We start from the raw sequence: 21,027 nt of genomic DNA on the forward strand, positions 1-21,027 counted from the left end.
AAAAAGGACATATTATTACTCTATTTTTATCTTTAAAATATGTATAAGCCATTTCAAAGAAGACAAACCACAAAGCATGTTTATTTTTAAATCTGCATTACAGAACTTGTCACACCATATCTCAAAAAACAAAAACAAAGAAATAATCCCAAATAAAACTGCAAATAGGTCTAACACACAAACACACAAGCTATACAGAAGCACAAAGATTAGTGTTTATTGGCCTTAACGAATGTAATGTTCACTCATATTAGGGAAATTATTTAAATTATTTAAACATTCAAGATTTAGGTTGCTGGAAGAACTGCAGATTTCAAAAATATGTCAATATATAGCTTACAGCTTTGTTTAAGAAAAAATGTATCTTCTATTCCAAGCTTCAAAGTACCTTCCAACCGTGGTTTCCTTACCAATATTTCCAAGCAAGAAAAAACACGCTCGGAAATACGCTGATGCTCCCTAAATAAATTTATTCCATCTTATATACATTTACATATTCATTTACCTAGCAGTAAGTTACACTGAGAGCCAGCCTGATATAGTCATGTGAGCAGTGCATTGGCTTTATTTTAGAGTAGAACCATAAAGAATTTCACTGTAAGTCTCAAAATCCATCTACATAGAACCATAGAACAGGAAGAGACTTTGTGGGCCATCTAGTCCAACGTTCTGCCAAAAAGCAGGAAAATTGCATTCAAAGCACTCTCAATAGATGGCCATCCATGAGGATGGGTTTATTTCCAAGTATCATTCCTAGTATCAAACTATAACAAGTAAAAACCCAAAATTGCTGAACAAATTTTTTAAAAGCATCCAGTCCAAATGTCATGCATATTTGATAATATACTGTACATACATATGTATAATATCCAGTTTTTGATTGTATCATTCACATCTGAGCCATCATTTAAATTAGTTAAATTTAATTATGTGAATTTATAAAAAGATCCTTACTGTGGCCCTCTTGAAATGCCTGATGATTGTTAAGTGCAAGGGAGGCAACTGTTATGTAATCTAGAACAGGGCTTCATAAACTTTTTTCCACTCGTGACCCCTTTTTGGGTATATAGGTATATAAAACAGGTATATAAATCAAATATTTACTAATAATAAATCAGCATTTACAAGGCTTGCTAAACAGGCTGACTTTCCTTTTTGTGTACAGCTGAAGCATTTTCTGCAGAGTCCACTGTAAAAACTGCATGTTGTTCCTAACAGATTTGAGTAAATCAGTGGGTGGCATTCAGAAACCTTTTACTGTTTTTGTGATACCAACATCGAGCTAATGGGGTCCCATTTGGCACCCGGACCCACATTTTAGGAAGCAGTGTTAAAAAGCTGGTAACTAATGGTTCAGTTTGTGAAAACTAGTTCATCCAAACCTGCCATTAAAACTATGAAGTACAGTAGAGTTTCGCTTATCCAATCTTCGCTCATCAAACAATTTTGTATTATCCAACACAGTCTGTCTTCCGCCCAGATCCACAGCTGTTTCAATACATTGCGATGTTTTGGTGCTAAATTCATAAATGCAGTAATTACTACAGAATGTTACCATGTATTGAAAACTGTTTTTTCTGTCGATTTGTTGGAAAACATGATGTTTTGGTGATTAATTTGTGAAATCATAACATAATTTGACGTTTAATAGGCTTTTCTTTAATCCCTCCTTTTTATCCAACATTTTCGCTTATCCAACGTTCTGCCAGCCTGTTTCTGTTGGATAAGCGAGACTCTACTGCACCAGGAGTAATAGGGACAAAGATTAGATAATTTGTCAAAGATGTTTCTAAGTTCGTTCTAAACACAAATGGGCAAATAAAAAATACCACAGTAAAGTATTTCTATTCTTTCACCAACATACCCAGTGGCACAATGGGTTCAACCCTTGTGCCGGCAGAACTGCTGACCGACAGGTTGGCGGTTCGAATCCGGGGAGCAGGGGTGAGCTCCTGTCTCAGTTCTAGCTTCCCATGCGGAACATGAGAGAAGCGTCCCACAGGATGGTGAAACATCAAACATCCGGGTGTCCCCTGGGCAACATCCTTGCAGACAGCCAATTCTCTCACACCAGAAGCGGCTTGAAGTTTCTCAAATCGCTCCTGACATTTTTAAAAAAAACCTACACAATATAATTTAATTCAACTTGAGGCTTAAATCCTAGGCAGATTCACTTTTTAATGATGGGCGTGAATATAATTAAGTAGCCTTTGGTAGATAATTGCATTCTAGCCCATTTTAAGAGGCCATATAAACATACACATCAATCTGTCCAGGCAGGACAAATGAACCAGATTCGCATTCACTTTCAAAGAGAGCATTCCAATTACTTGATACTTGCTTGCCAAAATCTGCTTACAGTAAGCGCTGTTTTTTCTTCTTTTTTTTTCTATAATATACTAAGTATATAATTATTTGGCATTAATTTTAATATTAAACTCTTTCTATTCTATATCCTCCCGTTCTCCATTTTAAAATGTAGATGTTACCATATGTATATGACAAGTTTTGTACGGAACAGAAAAGGTTGACATATAATTGCACTTAATAAAGCTGCCATCTAGCCTTGGGAGCACGTAACCTAGACAGACATGATTTAAGGTTTGCAAAAGAATCCCCAGACTAACACTTTGGTGACAGCCAATTACAGACCCAAAACACAGCCTCAGTAAGCTGTCTGCTAGTAGGACTTGAGGAAAGGTAAAGTTTCTTACAATGAGTTACAGATTCACAAGCAGAGGAAGAGAAGAAAAAGAAAAACAGAAGGAATCCAGCAAATCTGAAGCAGACCCCAAGATCATGATAGAGCCCAAAGATGTAAATTACTGTAAATCATCACTGTTGTTCAGAATTTCACACAGACATTTGTGCCAATTCTGGCATGCTTCTCCACGGACACAATTGGGATGGGGGGGGGGGGGGCTAGAAAGAAGAGAAAAAGAGGCAGGGAGAGTATAAACGAAGTTCTGCTGTCCATATGCTTAAACAGCACAGGGGTTTAGGCTGTTTCAGCATTTTGTATGCCCTCCAAATCCTCATGAGTCATAAAATTTAAAAAGCTATATCCTTCTGGATACCAGGAAGGACCTTACCACGGGCCTTTTGTCAGACTTTCAAAAGGGGGAGGAAAGAAAAAGCCACAGTGCTGGGCAGTCCCACTTTACTTGACTACTATGATGTCACCAACCACATGATTCTGTCTCTCCAGTAACAGTGCTTGCAAAAAAAGGGATTTTTAAAGCTTTTGCTTTTTTGGATTGTGTGAATGCTTCATTTGCCTCACAAACAACCACAGAACCACAAGTGCGGTGCAAACTTTCTCCAAAAGGACACAGCGAGAAGCCTTTGGTTTTTAAATGGTTAATCTCAACAGGTCACCAGCAGCCACTGAGACCAACAGAGTCAGTAAGTACTCTCAAACCACAGTCTATTCAGTAATAGTAGATCTGTCTAATATTTGCTTATCCCCCCTCCTTTTTTGGAATTGTTTTGTTTCTTTGCTTTCTGTAGCATGTTACCCATCCTGCAGAATTTTTTGACACAGAAGAGAAATATATGCACCCTGGGTATGCTGTAAAAACTAAAATCAAGCTTGGCTATGGTTTGTGATTTCAGTTTAAGGCTTCAGACAGTTTTTGCACCAGAAGATAATCGCATACTGTGTGGCAGAGGGGAGAGCGATGGCATCAAACAGTCTCTTCGGCTCAGTGACACCTTGTCAACAAAACTTCTTCTGGGGTAAGTGACTGCCAAATGCTATGAAATATTGCTGATACCAATGAACTATGCATTACCTATTTCTGTTTAAACTGATACTGTTGAACATAGTGGAAATAGAACTGTGTATAACATTGTTGTTGTTTTTAAATACCCAGAATAGTACTATTTTACTATGTCTACAATTCCTTGAGCTACAGGTGTGCTCTTCATTATGCAATTCTCTGAATAATCAGGCACCTATATGGAAAACTTACGACTGCTGAAGTCAGCTTTACAAATATAGAGTTACAATGTGGGCCATCAATATTAAACCAACTGAATGAAGGCCCATCAGCTTTTTCATTTATTAAATTTATTAAAATAGGTATATCCCACGATATATTAACAAACTTCAGAGCGACAGAATTCTTCAAATTTGTATCATCACATTGCAATCAAGTCATATAGAAGACAAAATAGACGGATCAACGTAGATCCCGATATTTTGTTATAATAAGAAGGCCCCATACTCCACTGCGAACAATGCATTAGCACAGAGAAACTATCCTTCTTTCCATGTAAATAGATGTGACAAATTTCAGAATAATTTATGTTAAGGATCACAGTTGTTGGCAAATTTGTGTACCTAACCTGACTTATAATGTATCAATTCATATTCTCAATGTTATAAATGTATTTACAAATATACTAAAAGTTAAAGGAAACACATTATGCTCTTCTGAAAAGATTAACATACATACGGAGATCTTTTTTGCAAAACAGAATGATGCAGATGGATGTGATACCTCCAATGTTGCAAATGTTTTTGAAACCTTTGCCAATGCCTCTTTTAAAACAGACGGCTTATAATATCATCCTAGGATAAGACGTAAACTCAGCAAAGGCACTGAATGAATGCAGTCCACGAGGAAAGTTCCCAAGCTGTAAAGCAGCACCTCTAACAACCCTTTGATCTTGGCCATCTAGGATCTGTTTTTGAAATTATGTCAGTAACATATATTAATACCACATGAAATAAAAGACTGCCAAATTTTGTTTAAGAATACATAATACGACTAGGAGTTTTATACAGCAGGCAGCAGTGCTGAGATCTTTAGCTTCTAAAGATACAGTTGTCTAAACCCCAAAGGATTTTTGCCCAGCAGCCAGAGAGGTGTTTTTCCTTCCTTGGAAATACTACAAACATATTTTCAAAAATGTCTAAACAAGATCAACACAGAGACAGAGGGGAAAAAATCAAAACACTTACAATATTCCTTTAACGTTGTCCATCTGGTTCAAAATTATACCGAGGCTGTAAGCTAATAAATTTCCCTTTTTCTTTTAAGGGGGGGGGGGGGGCAACGGGGACCTGATTGATGCTTGAAATGCTTTCAGTGCAGGCACCCACCTTGTCTTCTCTCTTTAGCTGATGGCCGGAGTTCCTTTTACCCCTCCTACTTCACACGTTTCAACTGGCTCTTGTCGAAACATATGAATCTAGTGCAATCTGCGAGCACAATTAGATATGAAGCAAGGCTTGTACTCAGGGAACAGAGGGGCCTGTGTAATTTCTGATATCCAAAGACATTTGAATGCATTATATAGACCTCTGCCTCAAAGCTGACTTTCTGAAAGTTTGTCACACTGAGCTACACCGTAATTAGGCAACCAGCATGCTAAAATGTGGCACAGAAGGCCAAGGCTTTTTAGAATAGCAAGCATTTTTTTCAACCCAAACATCTACTTTAATGAAGCACAGCATAAAGGTAGCCAGACCACATTATTCCAGCGTTTATAACAGGAAGAACAGTTTACACGTACAGGGACTTTCTTTAACATCCAAAAAGAAATAACAAGAAGTTTAGCTGACAAAATTATATCTTGGGTTAACTGTTTAATTTTTCTCCTTTGGGTCATTCTTTAAATCACCAGAAAATGTCTAGGCCACGGAAAAAATCATCCTTCCAAATCTACCACGTTGAAATAAGACTGGCCAAGGAAATGGCCAAACAATAATAAATTTTCAGGTCAAAATATTAATAGCTCTTTACAATTTTGTGGTGGCAATATTTAGTTAAAGGTTAAAGCTGTTTGTTGTTGTTTGGTAGCTGTTTCAAAAGAGTAATATAAATATCTTAAGTCATTTACAGCTAGTATATGTCCATGAAAAGTTCTGATTCATGCCAATGGGAATGCATCAGTTGCTTTACTGTTCCATTCAGCAATCTCTTCTAATCAGCAATGGCTTCCTTGTCGGCCAAATTATCACCTGTCCATTAGAATGAAGACCATTATTGTTGGCTAGTAAATAAGCTAGTAATTTCCACCATTTATATCCAAGAGAGATTTAGGTAATCTTTTTTAAAAATCCGCATGTACTTATGGCAGCAAGTGTATTTTATATCATTTATTTGTAACTCATATTATAAATGAATGCAAATTCAGTATCTGAGGCCTTGATCTAGATTACTTATAATTTAGCCGGTTAATTTATTGTGCAGGTAAAAGCAGCAATAGCACATTTACTCTAAACATACCAAAAATATAGAAGAGGAGTTAATTTAAATGAAGAAGCCCACTATGTGCTCTTGTGCTGCCCCTATTCCTTTCAATGGACCTAGTGATGAAGATCAGGCCAGACTGAGGGCCCTTCCACACAGCTATATAACCCAGAATATCAAGGCAGAAAAATCCCACCATATTTGCTTTGAACTGGGATATCTGTGTCCACACTGCCATATATTCCAGTTCAAAGCAGATACTGTGGGATTTTATTCAGCTGTGTGGAAGAGGCCAGAGCCCATACTTTACTCCTGATCTTCCAAATGTCACACAAGGTTAAAAAAATGCATGGGTGAGATGACCAAGTCGTTCCTCTGTTTCATCTTCTTCATCTCTTGCTACTTTTAACAGAAATTGTCCAACATACCAATTGAAAAGATAGCTCACATTTCTGGGAATCCAAATATTATGGTACATTACCTAACAATGATTAGGTACCATGATTAGACAAGTCAAAATAAATCACACAATTGTTTTTTTAGATGGTGTCATGTATTGATGCACTCAATATGCTTTCCCAAATATATAAACATATGTTCTGTGAGTTATATGAGTCACTCGTGTTATTTACTCCTTTGAGAAGAGTCACAGAGCACTTAAGTAAGTACATTGCTATATTTGTATCAGAAGTTTCAGGTGCAAAATCACCTGGTAAAATATTTTGTAGCAATTTAAAATTGTGATAAGGGGAGAACATATTGAACACTTCCAATCAGAACCAAGTCTCTTTCTGCCAGAATGTTTTTACTTCACATCTTCTGAATCCACAGTCATCTCAAATACTGTATAGGCAATGAATGAACAGGTCTGCATATTGATCCCTTAAGTAATAATATTCCTCTTATTATTCAAATGTCACAATCTTATGAAAATTTGCCTAAAAAGAAAACACTTTCTAGTTAGTTGACAAGAACACTAAATATTTGACAGTTAAACACACAAGTAAGTGAAAAAAGCAAATTCATTGGAGAAGCTAAGATTTTATCAGGCATACAGGATTAATCTTTATTGAATAGCACCATTCACAAATCAAAACTTACTCGACTTCAGTACATTCAAACAGCGCTAATCAATTACAACCCTTTTCTAGTGATTCAAAATCCATGTGCTTTTAATTTTATACTCTGGTGGTCTAAACTATAGGAGCGAAGCTGAGCTTAGTCAGTCCGCATAGAAACTTTTCCTTTTTTTCCAATAAATATTCATCTAAACGTTTTCTTAGAGAAAGCTACTCATATGAAATCTGTGGTAACATTTTTATACTGTACCTCCTTGTTGAAGTAAAGGTTAGGGGTTATCAAAATACCTCAACTGTATATACAAAAAATGAGAGGAAAAGTTAAGTATTCACACACAAAAATCCAAGGGAACTATATTATTTATTTTTGCATTTCCTATGATTAATGGTGCACCAGTGCATACTTGAAAAGTGAAGTCAAAGAAGGGGTAACACCTCAAATTCTTTTATAAACTGGGCAAATGTCAAATCTGGTAGGCTGCCTTAACTAGCCTACCAGAAATATGAAATGGCCCTGCCACCCTATTTTAATAGCACTACCAAAAACCCTCACATGTGCTATAATTTGTTCAGAGGTGGTCTTAGAATTGATTTGCTTCAGAATACTTTAAATCAGTATTCTTCAATATTTAAAATTGCAGCATACAAAGGCTCAATGTCATTTAGAATTCCCCCGTCAGCAACATCTAAAAAATAATAAAACGCATACATGGTAAATAACATTTAGTGCTTTAAAGGCTCCAGAAAGGAAGCAAAATTATCTTAGGTTCTGCAGGTTGAAAAGAATGACAGGGAGAGAAAATTTAACCCACAGAGCAGACTCAAAGTTAAGAAGAGAAAGCACACCTAAACTTTTGAAAGAACATTTTTTGCCAGAACTGCAATTCAACAGTGAAACAAACTGCCTTAAGAGGCTGGTGGGCTGTCAGTTTTTGGAAGTCTTAAAACAGAGCTTGGATGGCCATCTGTCAGGAATGCTTGGTTATTATGTATTCCTGCATGACAGAATGGGTATGGACTTGTGGTTCCTTTTGAACTCTAAGATGCCTATAATTTTAAGTTCACCACCCACAATCTAAAGCATCTATATCTGGCATTTTTCCTTAATAGATGGCAAAAGTGGGGAAAAGCAATCTGTTCGGATAATAAAAAAGGAGAACAGAAACTTTTCAAATCCAGTTCTTGCAGGTTCTAAGCATCTTAGGATACTTCCACACAGCTGAATAAAAACCCACAGTTTTTACCTTGGATTGGAATATATGGCAGTGTGGACTCAGATATCCCAGTTCAAGCAGATATTGTGGGATTTTCTGCCTTGATATTCTGGGTTATATGGCTGTGTGGAAGGGCCCTTAAAGGGTTTTCCTTTTCTGTTAAAGAACAGAATACAGAAACGTGGGGATACAGCCTTCCGAGAGCCATCCAGAAAATTCTTATTTGGGCATTGCAGGTGATAAAATGGGTTCACAAACCTCATTAAGTATACACTATTAATAAAGCATTAAAATTGCTTGCCTACACATTAAATATTCCCTAGAGTATATTATAACAACACAGGAGTGAGGAGGTTCAAAATACAGCAAAATTACAATGGTAAATCCTGTTATATATTAAATGTATTGCTCAACATAGGATAATTCTTTACAACTTCCAAATACTCTGCTCATATCTTAAGCATGCATTTTTCAAGACAAATGGATTCAAAAAAGGATTCAATATAGAATTAAAAACAAACTTATTTGGAGATTTCCTTTCTGACTAGAGCTTATATTCAGTATTTGGGGGTTTGGTTATAAAGGCAAAATAGGAAAGGCATTTACTTCAAAAGGATCTTTCTTCAAATCCTATGCGGTTAAACACCATAACTATAGGCATAGACAGCAGACAGCTCCATTGTTTCTGAGATTAATTCTAAGCAAACAAATTGACTATGTATGGGCCAGAGATATTTTAATTAGAGGCAGTCCCCAAATTACGAACAAGATAAATTCTGTAGGTTTGTTCTTATGGTGTATTTGTTTGTAAATTGGAACAGGTACATTTTTTAAGTGTAGCTCCATCCATACATATATAAGATTTTGATAACACAGGGAAGGGTTATCCCTTCTATGGCGTTTGTTTTGCTGTTTGTACCTCTCTTCAGATTTCACCTCACTTTTCTGTTCCTGTGATGATTGGATTTCGAACGATTTAGCTTGTTGTAGAAACAAAGACTGGTGATAAAGCTTCAGTGGAGACACCTTTTCCCCATGATAACCCTTCCAGGAATGAATTTCCCTTCTAGTGGTAGATTTCTCTCATTTACTGTTGTCTAAGCCCCGTTCTTAACTATGAATAATTTGTAAGTCAATGTCTGCAACTCGAGGACTACCTGTATACTAGTGAAGGCAAGCAACGCTACACATTAGGTCACCTAATGCCCAATGACTATGGCAGGTCTCTAACAGACCAACTTTCCACAGGACAGCAATCCAAAGAGTCAAATTCTGTGGTTTTCCTCTGCCTGGAAGCTTGTTCTTTACACTCTTCCAGGCTACTTGCACTTTCTTTCATTCCAAGAAAGTTACGGAAGAGTTGCCACTTCATTGTTAAAATTAACTATCAATTAGATTTTGATCCCACCGTCCTATACCATAACAAACACTCAAGATGGCTTAAAACATTTTAAACTCAAAGTTTAAAGAATTTTAATACAGATTGGAAACCAGTACAAGCAGATAGCAGAGGGAAGGTGCTTCTTTTGCTGTCTATGCCCCTGTTCAGAGGATTTCGCCTCACTTTTAGTCCCTGTGATCATTGGATTATGAAAAAATTGGCTTGTTGTGGAAACAAGGATTGGTGAGAAAGCTACAGTGGAGACACCATTTCGCCATGATAATAACTCTTCCAGGAGTGAATTCCCCTTCCGAGGGGCAGATTTCTCTCACTTCCTGTTGCCTCTGTACTTAACTATGAGTCGTTTGTAAGTTGGATGTTTGTAATTCGTGGACTCCCTCTAATTGTTTTGTGAAGGAACATGCGGTGGCAGAGAGATCAGATTAGACTTTGAAGAATGATGAAATCTTATGTAGAAGTTTATTTAAAGTTTAGAATTAGAAATAGTACAATAATTGGATAATGAGACTGGAGTGGAGTGATGGGAATCATTGTCTTTCCCCCCTTTTTGTTCCTTTTTGTATTATGTATATTGTTCATTTGGTTTTGTAGTGTTGTGTAGTTTTCTTCATTGTCGTTCTGGTATCATTTTAATTATTTTTGTACTTTGTCTTTCTATAAAAAGAGGCTGCTAGAAAGGTACTATAACCAATTGTTGAGCTTGGCCAAGAAATCCTGTTCACCTATAAACATGGCAATTCCATTCATACAGGGGAAACCCAGCCTTTTATATTGCAGTGTGCACTAACCCCTCTTACAGGAGAGCCTACATGCTGGCTAGATTTAATATTATGCCATCTCCGCTCCATAGAGGAAGACTCAACGGTCTACCAAGCAATAAGAGGCTTTGTCCCTGTAGCACAGGACAGCTGGATTCCATCCTGCATATTCTTCTGCACTGCCCACTTTACTAGGATCTAAGATCTAGCTTACTACCACACGTTATAGATTCCTTGAAAAACTATAGTGACTCTGACAAAGTAATTATGCTTTTAAATTGTCAAGATTTTAACTGCTGCCTTTCAGTGGCAAGATTTCTGAATGAAGTCTGTAAACTGAATGTGTAGCAAATGTGAAGTTCCTTTTTCCATGATTTATACTGTATTTTATACCTCTTTGCTATGTGTATACCAATAAAGGCTTATTGGATAAAAACATGGTTTTACACTGTATAGAAAACTGTGATTTAATAAAGATATTACTCAAAAATGAATTTTAAAAGGCCAAAAAGTTGTTAAAAAAAAGAATAAAAATATGAAGACAGTAGATACACACTAGAACAAAATTGCTGTCCTGATCAGAAAAGCAAAATTAGTAGCGAGAGTTCAGTGCAGTGAAGCTATACCTCACACATAGACAACACCCACCCACATCCATGGTATAAAGTTTTTCAAGATAAGCATTAGACAAAATGTACATTTCAGCTAATGTGTCATAAACCTGTTTAAGGCTTCCACTAAAAAATACTCATTATTCATGCATTTCTTTCGCGCAAGCACACACCACTAACACATAAATGTGTGTTTATGTCTCCATCTCCCCTCACTCACTCTGTAACATTTTACTTTTCAGCATTCAGCTCATTGCTTGAGGCTTGTACATAAAGCTAACTAGTTTCCTATTTCATTACAAATTTGCCCTGGAGATTAGAAGGGGGGATGGGAGAGAGGAAATGGGAATTGTGTACTGGCTTCTGAATATAAGCCTACCGAGAGGCAGTAATTTGAAGGGGGAAAAAATCACGTTGTTTTTGTGGTAGCAGGGATAACCTTTAATTTAACAGTTATGTAACAATATTTAATTTTCCAATCTAACCTCTGCATTTGGGAAATATTTTCAGAACTTGTTTTGTATCTAAGCTTCCTCTTTTCAACACTGACAAAGCTTTCACTGTGCCAGGTGAGGAGTTCTGTGTGACTCAAACATAAGTACACCCTTTTCCAAGAGAAATTGACCCAATGAGGCCATCGCAAACTTACTTTAGGGGATTAAAACTCCCAGCATCTCCCAGTCAACAGACCACTGGGAACTACAGTCAGAAAGGAGCTTCCTTAAGCTCCGACAGCAACATAACACTATCTGTCTAGACTGAAAAAAACAATGCTTTTTTCAGTTTTGTTTTGAAATAGTAACTAGTATCTTCATAACACTTCTCCTGCATTTTCAGCAGTTTACATCCAAAATATTTTCTGTAATTCTTATGAAAATAATCCATATTCTTAAAGTGAAGATTTCCTAACTGTCTGGTTTTAAGAAATGACACATTCATTAAAGTCTGGCACTTTTAGAACTAACAATCACTTTCAACCTATAAAATGTCATAATTATGATCCCTGCGGCTTAGATGTTTTGGCAGAAATCCAAGCAAACAGAATCCATCGTGGTACATTTTGATAGACATGTGCTGCAATATACATGCGCATTTCTCACAATTTCTGCTGAAATCACGGGGATTTGCCTTCTGACAACACAACCTGAAATGCATTCCTTGGAGGCATTAGTTTAGGAACAACAGGTACTTTGGGAGAACAAAAGAAAGAAAAGTGACTAAGGGAAAGCACTAAGGCCTCGTCTATACTGCCATATAATATAGTTTCAGAATGCATTGAACTGGAGTGTATGTGTCTGCAATGCCACATGAATGTAGTTCAATGCAGCGACAACAAGAAATTCTACTACTGAGTGTAGTAAATAACACATAGCTTAGATTTCCAAAAATATGAACATTCAATATTATGAAGTTTTGTGAGTATATTTTATAATACATGTATAAAATGTGTTGTGCACATAGGCAGGCAGACTATTTCTGTGGAATATACATATGTATGCACATATAAGGATTTACAAACAACCCTTCTTTGATCTATCTGAGCCCTATGAAACCATATCAGAAATAAAATAGAATATTAAAATAACATTTTCATATAATATTCACTGTAACTAGAACCTTTATCTATCTAGCTAATATACTGTAACTATTTTTCTAATAGAGTAAGGCAGTTAAATATAGTGATTTCTTCTATGGTTTGATCTTGCTCACCTTCCAGGGAGAGGGTGGTATATTCTTTAGCTTCAGCTTTGTATACCTTCAGACTGAAATGCCTGCAGCGTAAAATCTGCTCTAATATTCCCCACAGTTATACCATATTTTCAGCGCAAACAAGAGACCAAATAAATGCTCCTAAAAGGGGTTCTTTACTCACATCTCAAAAGTCTATATGGACTATGACTTAAAGTGGGCTGGGAGACAGCGCTACTGCTTCCAAAGACAAAACTCCATAAACAGCAAACCTGAACAGAGCAGTGTGCACATATTTACAGAGGATTAAACTCCATAGAACAGTGTGCAATTTACTTCTGAGGATTGTGTAGGAAATTATTTTGGTTTAGTTTTGTTTGAGGTTTTTGTTTTTATTTTATTTTGGTTGTCAATCAGACCAGTGGTGGTAACTTGCAAAATTGTCTTTTGTTTTGAATGCGTTGTGTATTTAATCTTTTGAAGTAGTGTTTTATTATACTTAATAATTTATTATTGTGTCAGAAGCAAATTGAGTATATACTGCAAGTCGTTTCTGGTGTAAAAGAATCAGCTGACTGCAAGGACATTGCCCAGATGTGTTATCGTCCTGTGGGAGACTTCTCTCATGTCCCCGCATGGAAAGCTGGGGATGACAGATGGGTGCTCACACAGCTTACTAAGAGCTAGAAGTTTTAAATAAAATGATACATTAGCTTTTATATAAAATAGGGTGAACTATGACAGAGTTTTTCTTTGCCTAAAATGTTTGTCCTTATGATAAAAATATATTGAAAAACAATCTTAGGGTAATCTTAGTCAAACTAGAAAAATTAAATATTTGTAATTGGTCTGGTATTTAGAAGAAGTCATGTCAAAGGTTGCAAAAGCTTTAGCATCTAAGAGGGATGTTGCTCGGAAAAGCTCTTGCCAAAAAAGATGCTATACAAATTCTAAACTTATTTTTATAAATATCAATATACTGTTTTTCCAACAAAAAAAATCTCAAACTTGGGCTAATTTTCCAGATTTTTTAAAAGCTGAAAACCAAATAACATATGCTTCTCTTGAGATCTGATTTCCATACTATAGTGCTAGGAACCCATCAAGAATTAAGTGGTAGTATAGTTTTAGTAATACATGATCCACAGTATAGGTGCAGTCTTGAAATATACTTTGTCTTGGTATATAAATTCTGCTAAAATAAATTTCAATTACATTATATTTACAAAAGGACATTTCCCCAGTTCACAACAGTGATTCAGAGCAAGTAATCCAATGTGCTTTTGCATAAAGTAGCGGAGTAATTACAAAAATGAATTACTTAGTTAGAATAGAAAAGCCTCCACACAGTGCTTTTTATTCAAACAGTGTAAAAAAACCTAGTGTTTATTAACAGAGCTTTTATCTTTCTCCCCAAAGAATTTTCAGTATGAAGGATATTCACTATATTTTCACTTCTTTCCAAACCACTCCCATAAAGTTTCTGTGTTTGTTTTTTGTTCTTGTCTGTGTTATTTAGTATCCTATTTGGAGATTATATGACTCTACCTTTACTATCCAACTAGAAACCGAGAAACAGAAACAATAAAGACTCAAGACAAGTTCTTATGCTTGCTGTTATTTTATTATAAAAATGAGGAAGTGATAAAATATTTAATATAGCTTTTCTGAGGAAACAACGGAAGATTAGGCAAAGGACATGGCTTAATTTTAGATCCTAAGAATCCACAGAGAAACCAAAAATAAATAAATTGATTCAGCTAAAGCAAAGTATGAATCATTACAACAAATTGCCAGCCTAACTGTTATAAATAAAAATACATGAGTATATTCTACATAATGGGAAGTATGTCTTCAGTTTGTATGTGTGTGTATATATATGAGAAACACTTCATTTTTACATAATGTATTTCCATATGTAAAAATATTAACAATTTTCAATAAGTGGTATGAAATTGCCATCCTATGAATTGTTAATGAGCAGTTCGTTTCAATTATTGTACTCCTTTGAGTCTAAGATTCCATTGACTGACTGTAAGATGCACACGAATTTCAGTGCCACCAACATAAATAAAGCTCCATACACACACACACACACACACACACACACACACACACATACATCCACCCGTAATTCTAAGACACACCCCATTTTTAGAGATGTTTGTTTTTATGTGGGGGGAGTGTGTCTAAGAATCAAAGAACTTCTGTAATTAATTGTATTGCAATCCTATGTCTGCTCATTCAGAAGTAAAGACTTCTCTGCAACACAATTAATTTATTAGTTATTTTAAGGCTCAAAATACAATGTCACTTCTCAATATTTAAACAGGAGATGGAATATTCCACTTCTGAACAAAAACGTTCTCCCCAACTACAATATGGGGCATGTATGTGTAAGAGAGAGAACTTACAGCCTTCTTCTTGTCTAACACATTTTTACAAATGCACCTAAAAAGCAACTCTGATTCCCAATCTCATTCTACTTTAACATACTAATTTTAAAATATATGAGCCTAAGATATAGAATAATTTAAATAAATGGAAGGTAAAAGGAAGAAAAGAGTATTAAAATATCAGTAATATCTGGGCAATTAAAAGTCATTTATGATCTGAACACTGAACAGGAGAAAGTGGATAAAAGAGAAGAAGTGTCAAAACCATAATACCTACCTGAGTAAGTCTCACTGAACTACTTCTGAGTAGAGTTGTATAAGATTGTACCATAAATATACAGTCATGAGAATGGTCAAACACACAACAAAGACACTCATGAGATAACAAATGTATAACCATATTACTAAAGAATACTCTGTCAAAATGAAAATACCATTTAAAGGGTTCCCAAGACAAACATAGCTGACTGGTAGTTTATATTTCATCATAGATGGCAGAATATAAAATAATTCAACCAAATGAATAATTTTTGGTTCTGATAAAATGAAAGAAAACATTCTTGCTTTCAAAAAATCTCCATCTCTGCAACATTTTATAAGAACCAATTTTAGTTTTTCTCTCTCCCTCCCAATCTTGTCGCTGCTAAATGTAGTTCTTCACATACCTGGGTTTTATCAATTACTGAAGCATCTTCTTTGTCTTTAATTTTTAAAATTTCTACACAAATTACTGAAGGCAATTAAATTTTTCACATGTCTATGCAAGGTCAAAAGTTAGTATGTTTCAGTTGAATGCATGATCTGACATTTCCAGACCGATGGTATCTCGTAGAAGAAATACAGAATATCTGCATAGAGTAACACGCCTTAAGCAAACCCCTTCTGCTATCCCAAAATGATCTGATCCAAAACTCAAGAGTACCTTAAACAACAGGCTACCTGTTCCAGCCATGCTTAGGAATGTGGCCAAATCATTTTTATTGATTTAACCTTTGAAGGAATGCTACATATCCTCAGAGCAAAACATTCTAATGCATTTATAATATGATACAAGTCTGTATTTAAGATATGGATATAGATGTGAGCCATTCCCATGCAGCCTTCATGATTATATTCATTTTTCTGGTATTTTGACTAACAAGCTTTCATTATTTTTAAGCCTCCGTTTAATTGCACTGGAGGGACAGAGGAAAGCAATTTACCAAATGTTGTTTCTACACTCACTCACTGAAATAAATAGGAGAGAAGGAGAAGGGACTGACAAGATTATATGTCTAGTCATAGATTAAAACACAGGTACAAGTTACAACAATCCCAAATATATCCCACAAATTATTTAACAGTTTAACCTTGTGCTTCAGACCTCCCCTCCCCTTTTTTTTTTTTTTTTTTTTTTTTGCCTACCCTATCAAGCAAGCAAAAACAAACAAGAACTTCCTAAAGAGCTGTCATACATGGCCGTATATGGCTGAATGGTAGGTTACAACTTCTGTAAGTCTATGACAGGTTCTTAACGTTGACTGTGCATGTCACATATGGCAAATTATGGAATTTAATTTAAGGGATGTCTAAATGCATATTTCAACAGTTATAAACCAGTTGTGATACCTGTACACTTGGGTTCAAACTTCCAGAGGAAGAGGGAAAGGTTGTTTCGCTTCTTTGCACTATCCCATGCCTGGCCCTTTTTATAGCTGATCACGCCCATTGTGTTACTGGTTATTGGTTTTGTTGAGCATTGTTTTGATTGAGTTTTTATGCTGCTGTTTTATATTCTTAATTGTGTTTTTATCTGGATTGTTATATTTTACTATGCTCTTATTTTAATTGTGTTTTTTGCTTTAATTGATTGCTTTGCTTTTATCTCTTGTGGGCATTTTGTCCCATATGTAAGATGCCCCGAGTCCCTTCGGGGAGATGATAGCGGGGTATAAGAATAAAGTTACTATTATAAGTTATTAAGGGGGGTGAGGGGAGAGAGAGAATAAAACCCATTGCCATTTCATAACCAGAAAGTTGCAGTTCTTCCCAGAATACTTCAAGCACTTTGATTCCCTGCACGGACATCATTAAAATACATACTGTAACTGGTTTTGCCATACAATAAAACGTCTTTTTAGCTTTTCTCAAAAGCTGCATATCACAATTCAATGCTGATAGCTATGGAAAAATTGGCCCAAACCACTGAGAATAAAATGGAATGAATTCTGAGCTATCGACATTTTATGACTGAAAGTCTGCCCAAATAAGATGAGGATAAGAATAAGAAGATAGCAAAGGAAAGTTCATCAGCCTATAATTTTGGAAAAAAAACATTTTATCAATAGGTTCTTGTGGGTTTTTTCGGGCTGTATGGCCATGTTCTAGAGGCATTTCTCCTGACGTTTCGCCTGCATCTATGGCAAGCATCCTCAGAGGTAGAGAGGATGCTTGCCATAGATGCAGGCAAAATCTCAGGAGAGAATGCCTCTAGAACATGGCCCTATAGCCCGAAAAAACCCACAAGAACCTAGTGATTCCAGCCATGAAAGCCTTCGACAATACATTTTATCAATATATATCTGAGGAAAAAGGAAAACCGTTTTCCTTTGGGTTTGGAGACATAAAAAGTTGGAATATTCACTCGTAAGTGTTAAACAAACAGAAGTAAATAATTTGTTGGATATCAAACGGAATAAAAAATGTTACATTTATAGAGAAACTGATGAAAGAGAAGCTAGAAATCCACTTAAATACTAATTAATGTTGGTTGCTTTAGGTAGAATAGAGATTTCTTGTTGTTAGGCAATCACTATCTAAGTATGTCTATGTTTATGTACTCACAAGTATTGTGAGAACTAAGGTAGAGTGAAGCTACTATAAACCCGGGTGGTTAAAGGCATGCTCAGCAGCTTCAAACATTCGAAAGAACAACCCAAATGTGTTTAAATCACTTCAGGTGCTCATTCAGAAGAAACAGTCCAGAACACTGGGAGGGTTCGGGAAAAATGCTTTGAGTGTTTCCCTATGTGAAAACATACCTCCGAGCGCACAGCATGCCAGGGAAATGATCCCAAAAAAGCTTTCTCTCCAATACACCAGCTTTACAACATGGGCAGGAGTTTTGCGTAAGAGATCAATCATTCACTTTAATGCTCCACTAATCTGAACCCATATAGTGCAAGAATAGGTTCCAGTTATGCTTTCAAAAGAATGCCTGGCATGTACTTTGTGACTCTCCAATCCTAGATATAATTGTCACTAAAATCATATAGCAGTTAATAGTATAAAATACAAAACCTATCCTCTGATATTTAAGGCTTGAAAATCAAATGAAATGCCCGCCAGCAATGGAAAAGGATTGCCAAACGATTCAACACTTGGGGGAAAAAAGTATCTGTCATTTTAAAATGGATCCAAGATAATTTATTGCTTATCTTCAAATACATGATTTTACTCCCATTGGAATTCTTTTGTATTTTAAAGTTTCAAATCATCTTAAGCATACGTTTTGCTGCCCTAAATATAACAGGTGGGATAGTTTACAAATCTTTCAACCCCAGAGAGACCATCCGAAGTTTTATGATGCACTGTAAACTAGCACAAGTGTCTCAAATTCTCTTAAACAGTAAGGAAATAGCTAATATATTATGAATGCCAAAGAAATAAAACCTATTACAGAGATTAGCCATATTGTATGGTAAAAAGATACCAAGTGTTCTTGATATCTGTCTCTTTGCATTTCTTTAAAGCATCACAGTTACACAGTAAAACAGTAAAATGCCAGGTGCAATGGAGTTTCACGTAAACTGCCTGCTTCCCGCTGATGGAAAATACATACATGGCAATGATGTATCAACAATTCACATTAAAAGAAAGAAAAATAATGCAGCAATGAAAATATCCTTTTTCTCCCCATTAAAGTTATGGTTCAAAATTTCACTTTCTTCTATCAATACAGTTTAAGACATTTCTGGTCACAAGTACAGAAAAGATGTGCAAAACATAGAACTGTAGCTCTCAACTTGGATCTCCGTCTGTTGTTAGATTTCACTTCTAAGACAACATCCAAACTGCATGGCCAACTCAGGGATTCTGAGAGCTGTAATACAACATCTGGGAACCCAGGTTTAGGAAGTAGTGGTTTAGAGCAGTACTTCTGAAACTGTGCTCCTCCAGGTGTTTTGGACCTCAGCTCCCAGAAATCCCAGACAACTTACTAGCTGTTAAGCATTGTGGGAGGTGAAGAACAAAACATCTGGAGGAGCACAGTTTCAGAAACTCTGTTTTAGAAGTAGGATAGGCAACAGTGGAAAGATAGGGCCCCCAAGTGACCCACTGTATCCACCTCACTGGAAATAATCTAAGTTTTGCTGCCCCTTTCGCCATGTTTGTTGTGGCCCCTTTTGTGCTATTTAAGCACAGGATAGGACCTTTTTCTAATAACAGGAAGTTTTGTTGCCCCCAAAGGCTTTTCCAGGGCCTAGATTGGCCCAGAGCCTTCTAAAACATGGTGGGAATGCTTCCAAGAGGGCATTTTGGGGCGGGCAACATGTAAGAAAATAAGACTGGGAAGCAGTATGCAGTCTATTGACAACACTTTGCCCATCCCTGATTTAGAGGATAATTTAAGATAGGAAGAAAACTATTTTAAGTTAGTATATCTACTATAGCTGGGGCACTACTTTTCAAAGGACAGCCTTTTTGCCATATGGAACACAGCTTTTGAAATCTTTTAGTGATTATACATTGATCATATGATCCCTACCTATATGTAGGCTAGGCCTATGAGCTAGAAATGCTCATAAAGCAAGTCAGCATATTAAGGGAGGGGTGTTCCAGACATTCAGACAATTCTCTTTTTTAAATGGAGAGGCATATGTTTAACACCAACATAACAAAGCACTTTCTAATAACTAAGAAATAACAACAACAACAAGAACTTTTATTGATTAGCCAGTTGGCCTTATCAAAAACAGACAGTGCAGACACAACATACAACATACATCTAGTCCTCTTAAAATAAAATACAAATATCCAGCACCTATCCCAGCTGCTAATTGGGAGAACTAATAACTAAGAAATATAGAATGATATAATCTTCATTCATCTATGCTTGCATATATCTGCCTAGGTAAGGTACTGAAATAAAGGAGACATGGCTCATGCACATTTTAGACTCATGCTTACTATTTACTTCAAAACAAAATTACAGAAAATTTATACATTTGCATATAAATGGCTATTTCTAAAAATGGCATCATAGAAAAATTTATACCATAATTCTCCAGATTCACAACTGATACAATGGGCTGAAATAGACTATCAATTCCCATTCAATATATCTGAAAAACAATCTACCTTTAGTATGACCAGCATCAGAGGCCCTGACATGCAGTGGGAAGTTATTCAGAGGGCTGATTGTTGAAATCTGTGGTCAGGCTCTGAGATTCCTTTCTGCAGGAACCTCAATGGGCTCCTACATTGTTTTGACTTAGTATAGTCCACAATGCACAACCAGTTGGTGTAGTGGTTTCAGTGGTGTAGTATGACTCTGAAAACCAGAGTCTGAACTCTGCTCAGCTATGAAAACCCCCCAGATGACCATGGGAAAGTCACACTATCTTCGGACCCTTCCACGCAGCTGTATAAAATCCATACTGAACTGGATTATATGGCAGTGTGGACTCAAATTA

At 36.1% G+C, this 21,027-nt stretch overlaps 2 protein-coding genes across 9 annotated transcripts in view; one reads left to right on the plus strand and one right to left on the minus strand.

Annotated features, from left to right (window-relative positions):
• Window positions 1–21,027, minus strand: part of SUPT3H (SPT3 homolog, SAGA and STAGA complex component) — a 224,290-nt gene that overhangs the window by 176,570 nt on the left and 26,693 nt on the right. Inside the window, exon 1 of one of the 3 annotated variants that reach the window (XM_060785491.2) lies at window positions 5,111–5,167. The exons of 1 other annotated variant lie outside the window; for it this stretch is intronic. Coding sequence is in view for 1 of the 2 variants with exons in the window: in XM_060785484.2 (XP_060641467.1) it covers window positions 4,970–4,992 (23 nt within the window). In the remaining variant the exon portion in view is untranslated. Of the gene's footprint in view, window positions 1–4,969; window positions 5,033–5,110; window positions 5,168–21,027 lie in introns of those variants that run through there. One more of the 3 variants, XM_060785484.2, reaches the window with a different exon arrangement.
• Window positions 3,187–21,027, plus strand: part of RUNX2 (RUNX family transcription factor 2) — a 231,278-nt gene continuing 213,437 nt past the window's right edge. For 2 of the 6 annotated variants that reach the window (XM_060785384.2, XM_060785410.2), the window contains exons 1-2: window positions 3,187–3,405; window positions 3,616–3,738. In XM_060785384.2, coding sequence (XP_060641367.2) covers window positions 3,681–3,738 — 58 coding nt within the window. In that variant the 5' untranslated portion in view covers window positions 3,187–3,405; window positions 3,616–3,680. Of the gene's footprint in view, window positions 3,406–3,615; window positions 3,739–21,027 lie in introns of those variants that run through there. The other 4 variants (XM_060785428.2, XM_060785436.2, XM_060785444.2 and 1 more) reach the window with 3 other exon arrangements.

This window comes from Anolis sagrei, chromosome 1 (assembly GCF_037176765.1).
Source record: "Anolis sagrei isolate rAnoSag1 chromosome 1, rAnoSag1.mat, whole genome shotgun sequence".
NCBI classification, from domain to species: Eukaryota; Metazoa; Chordata; class Lepidosauria; order Squamata; family Dactyloidae; genus Anolis; species Anolis sagrei.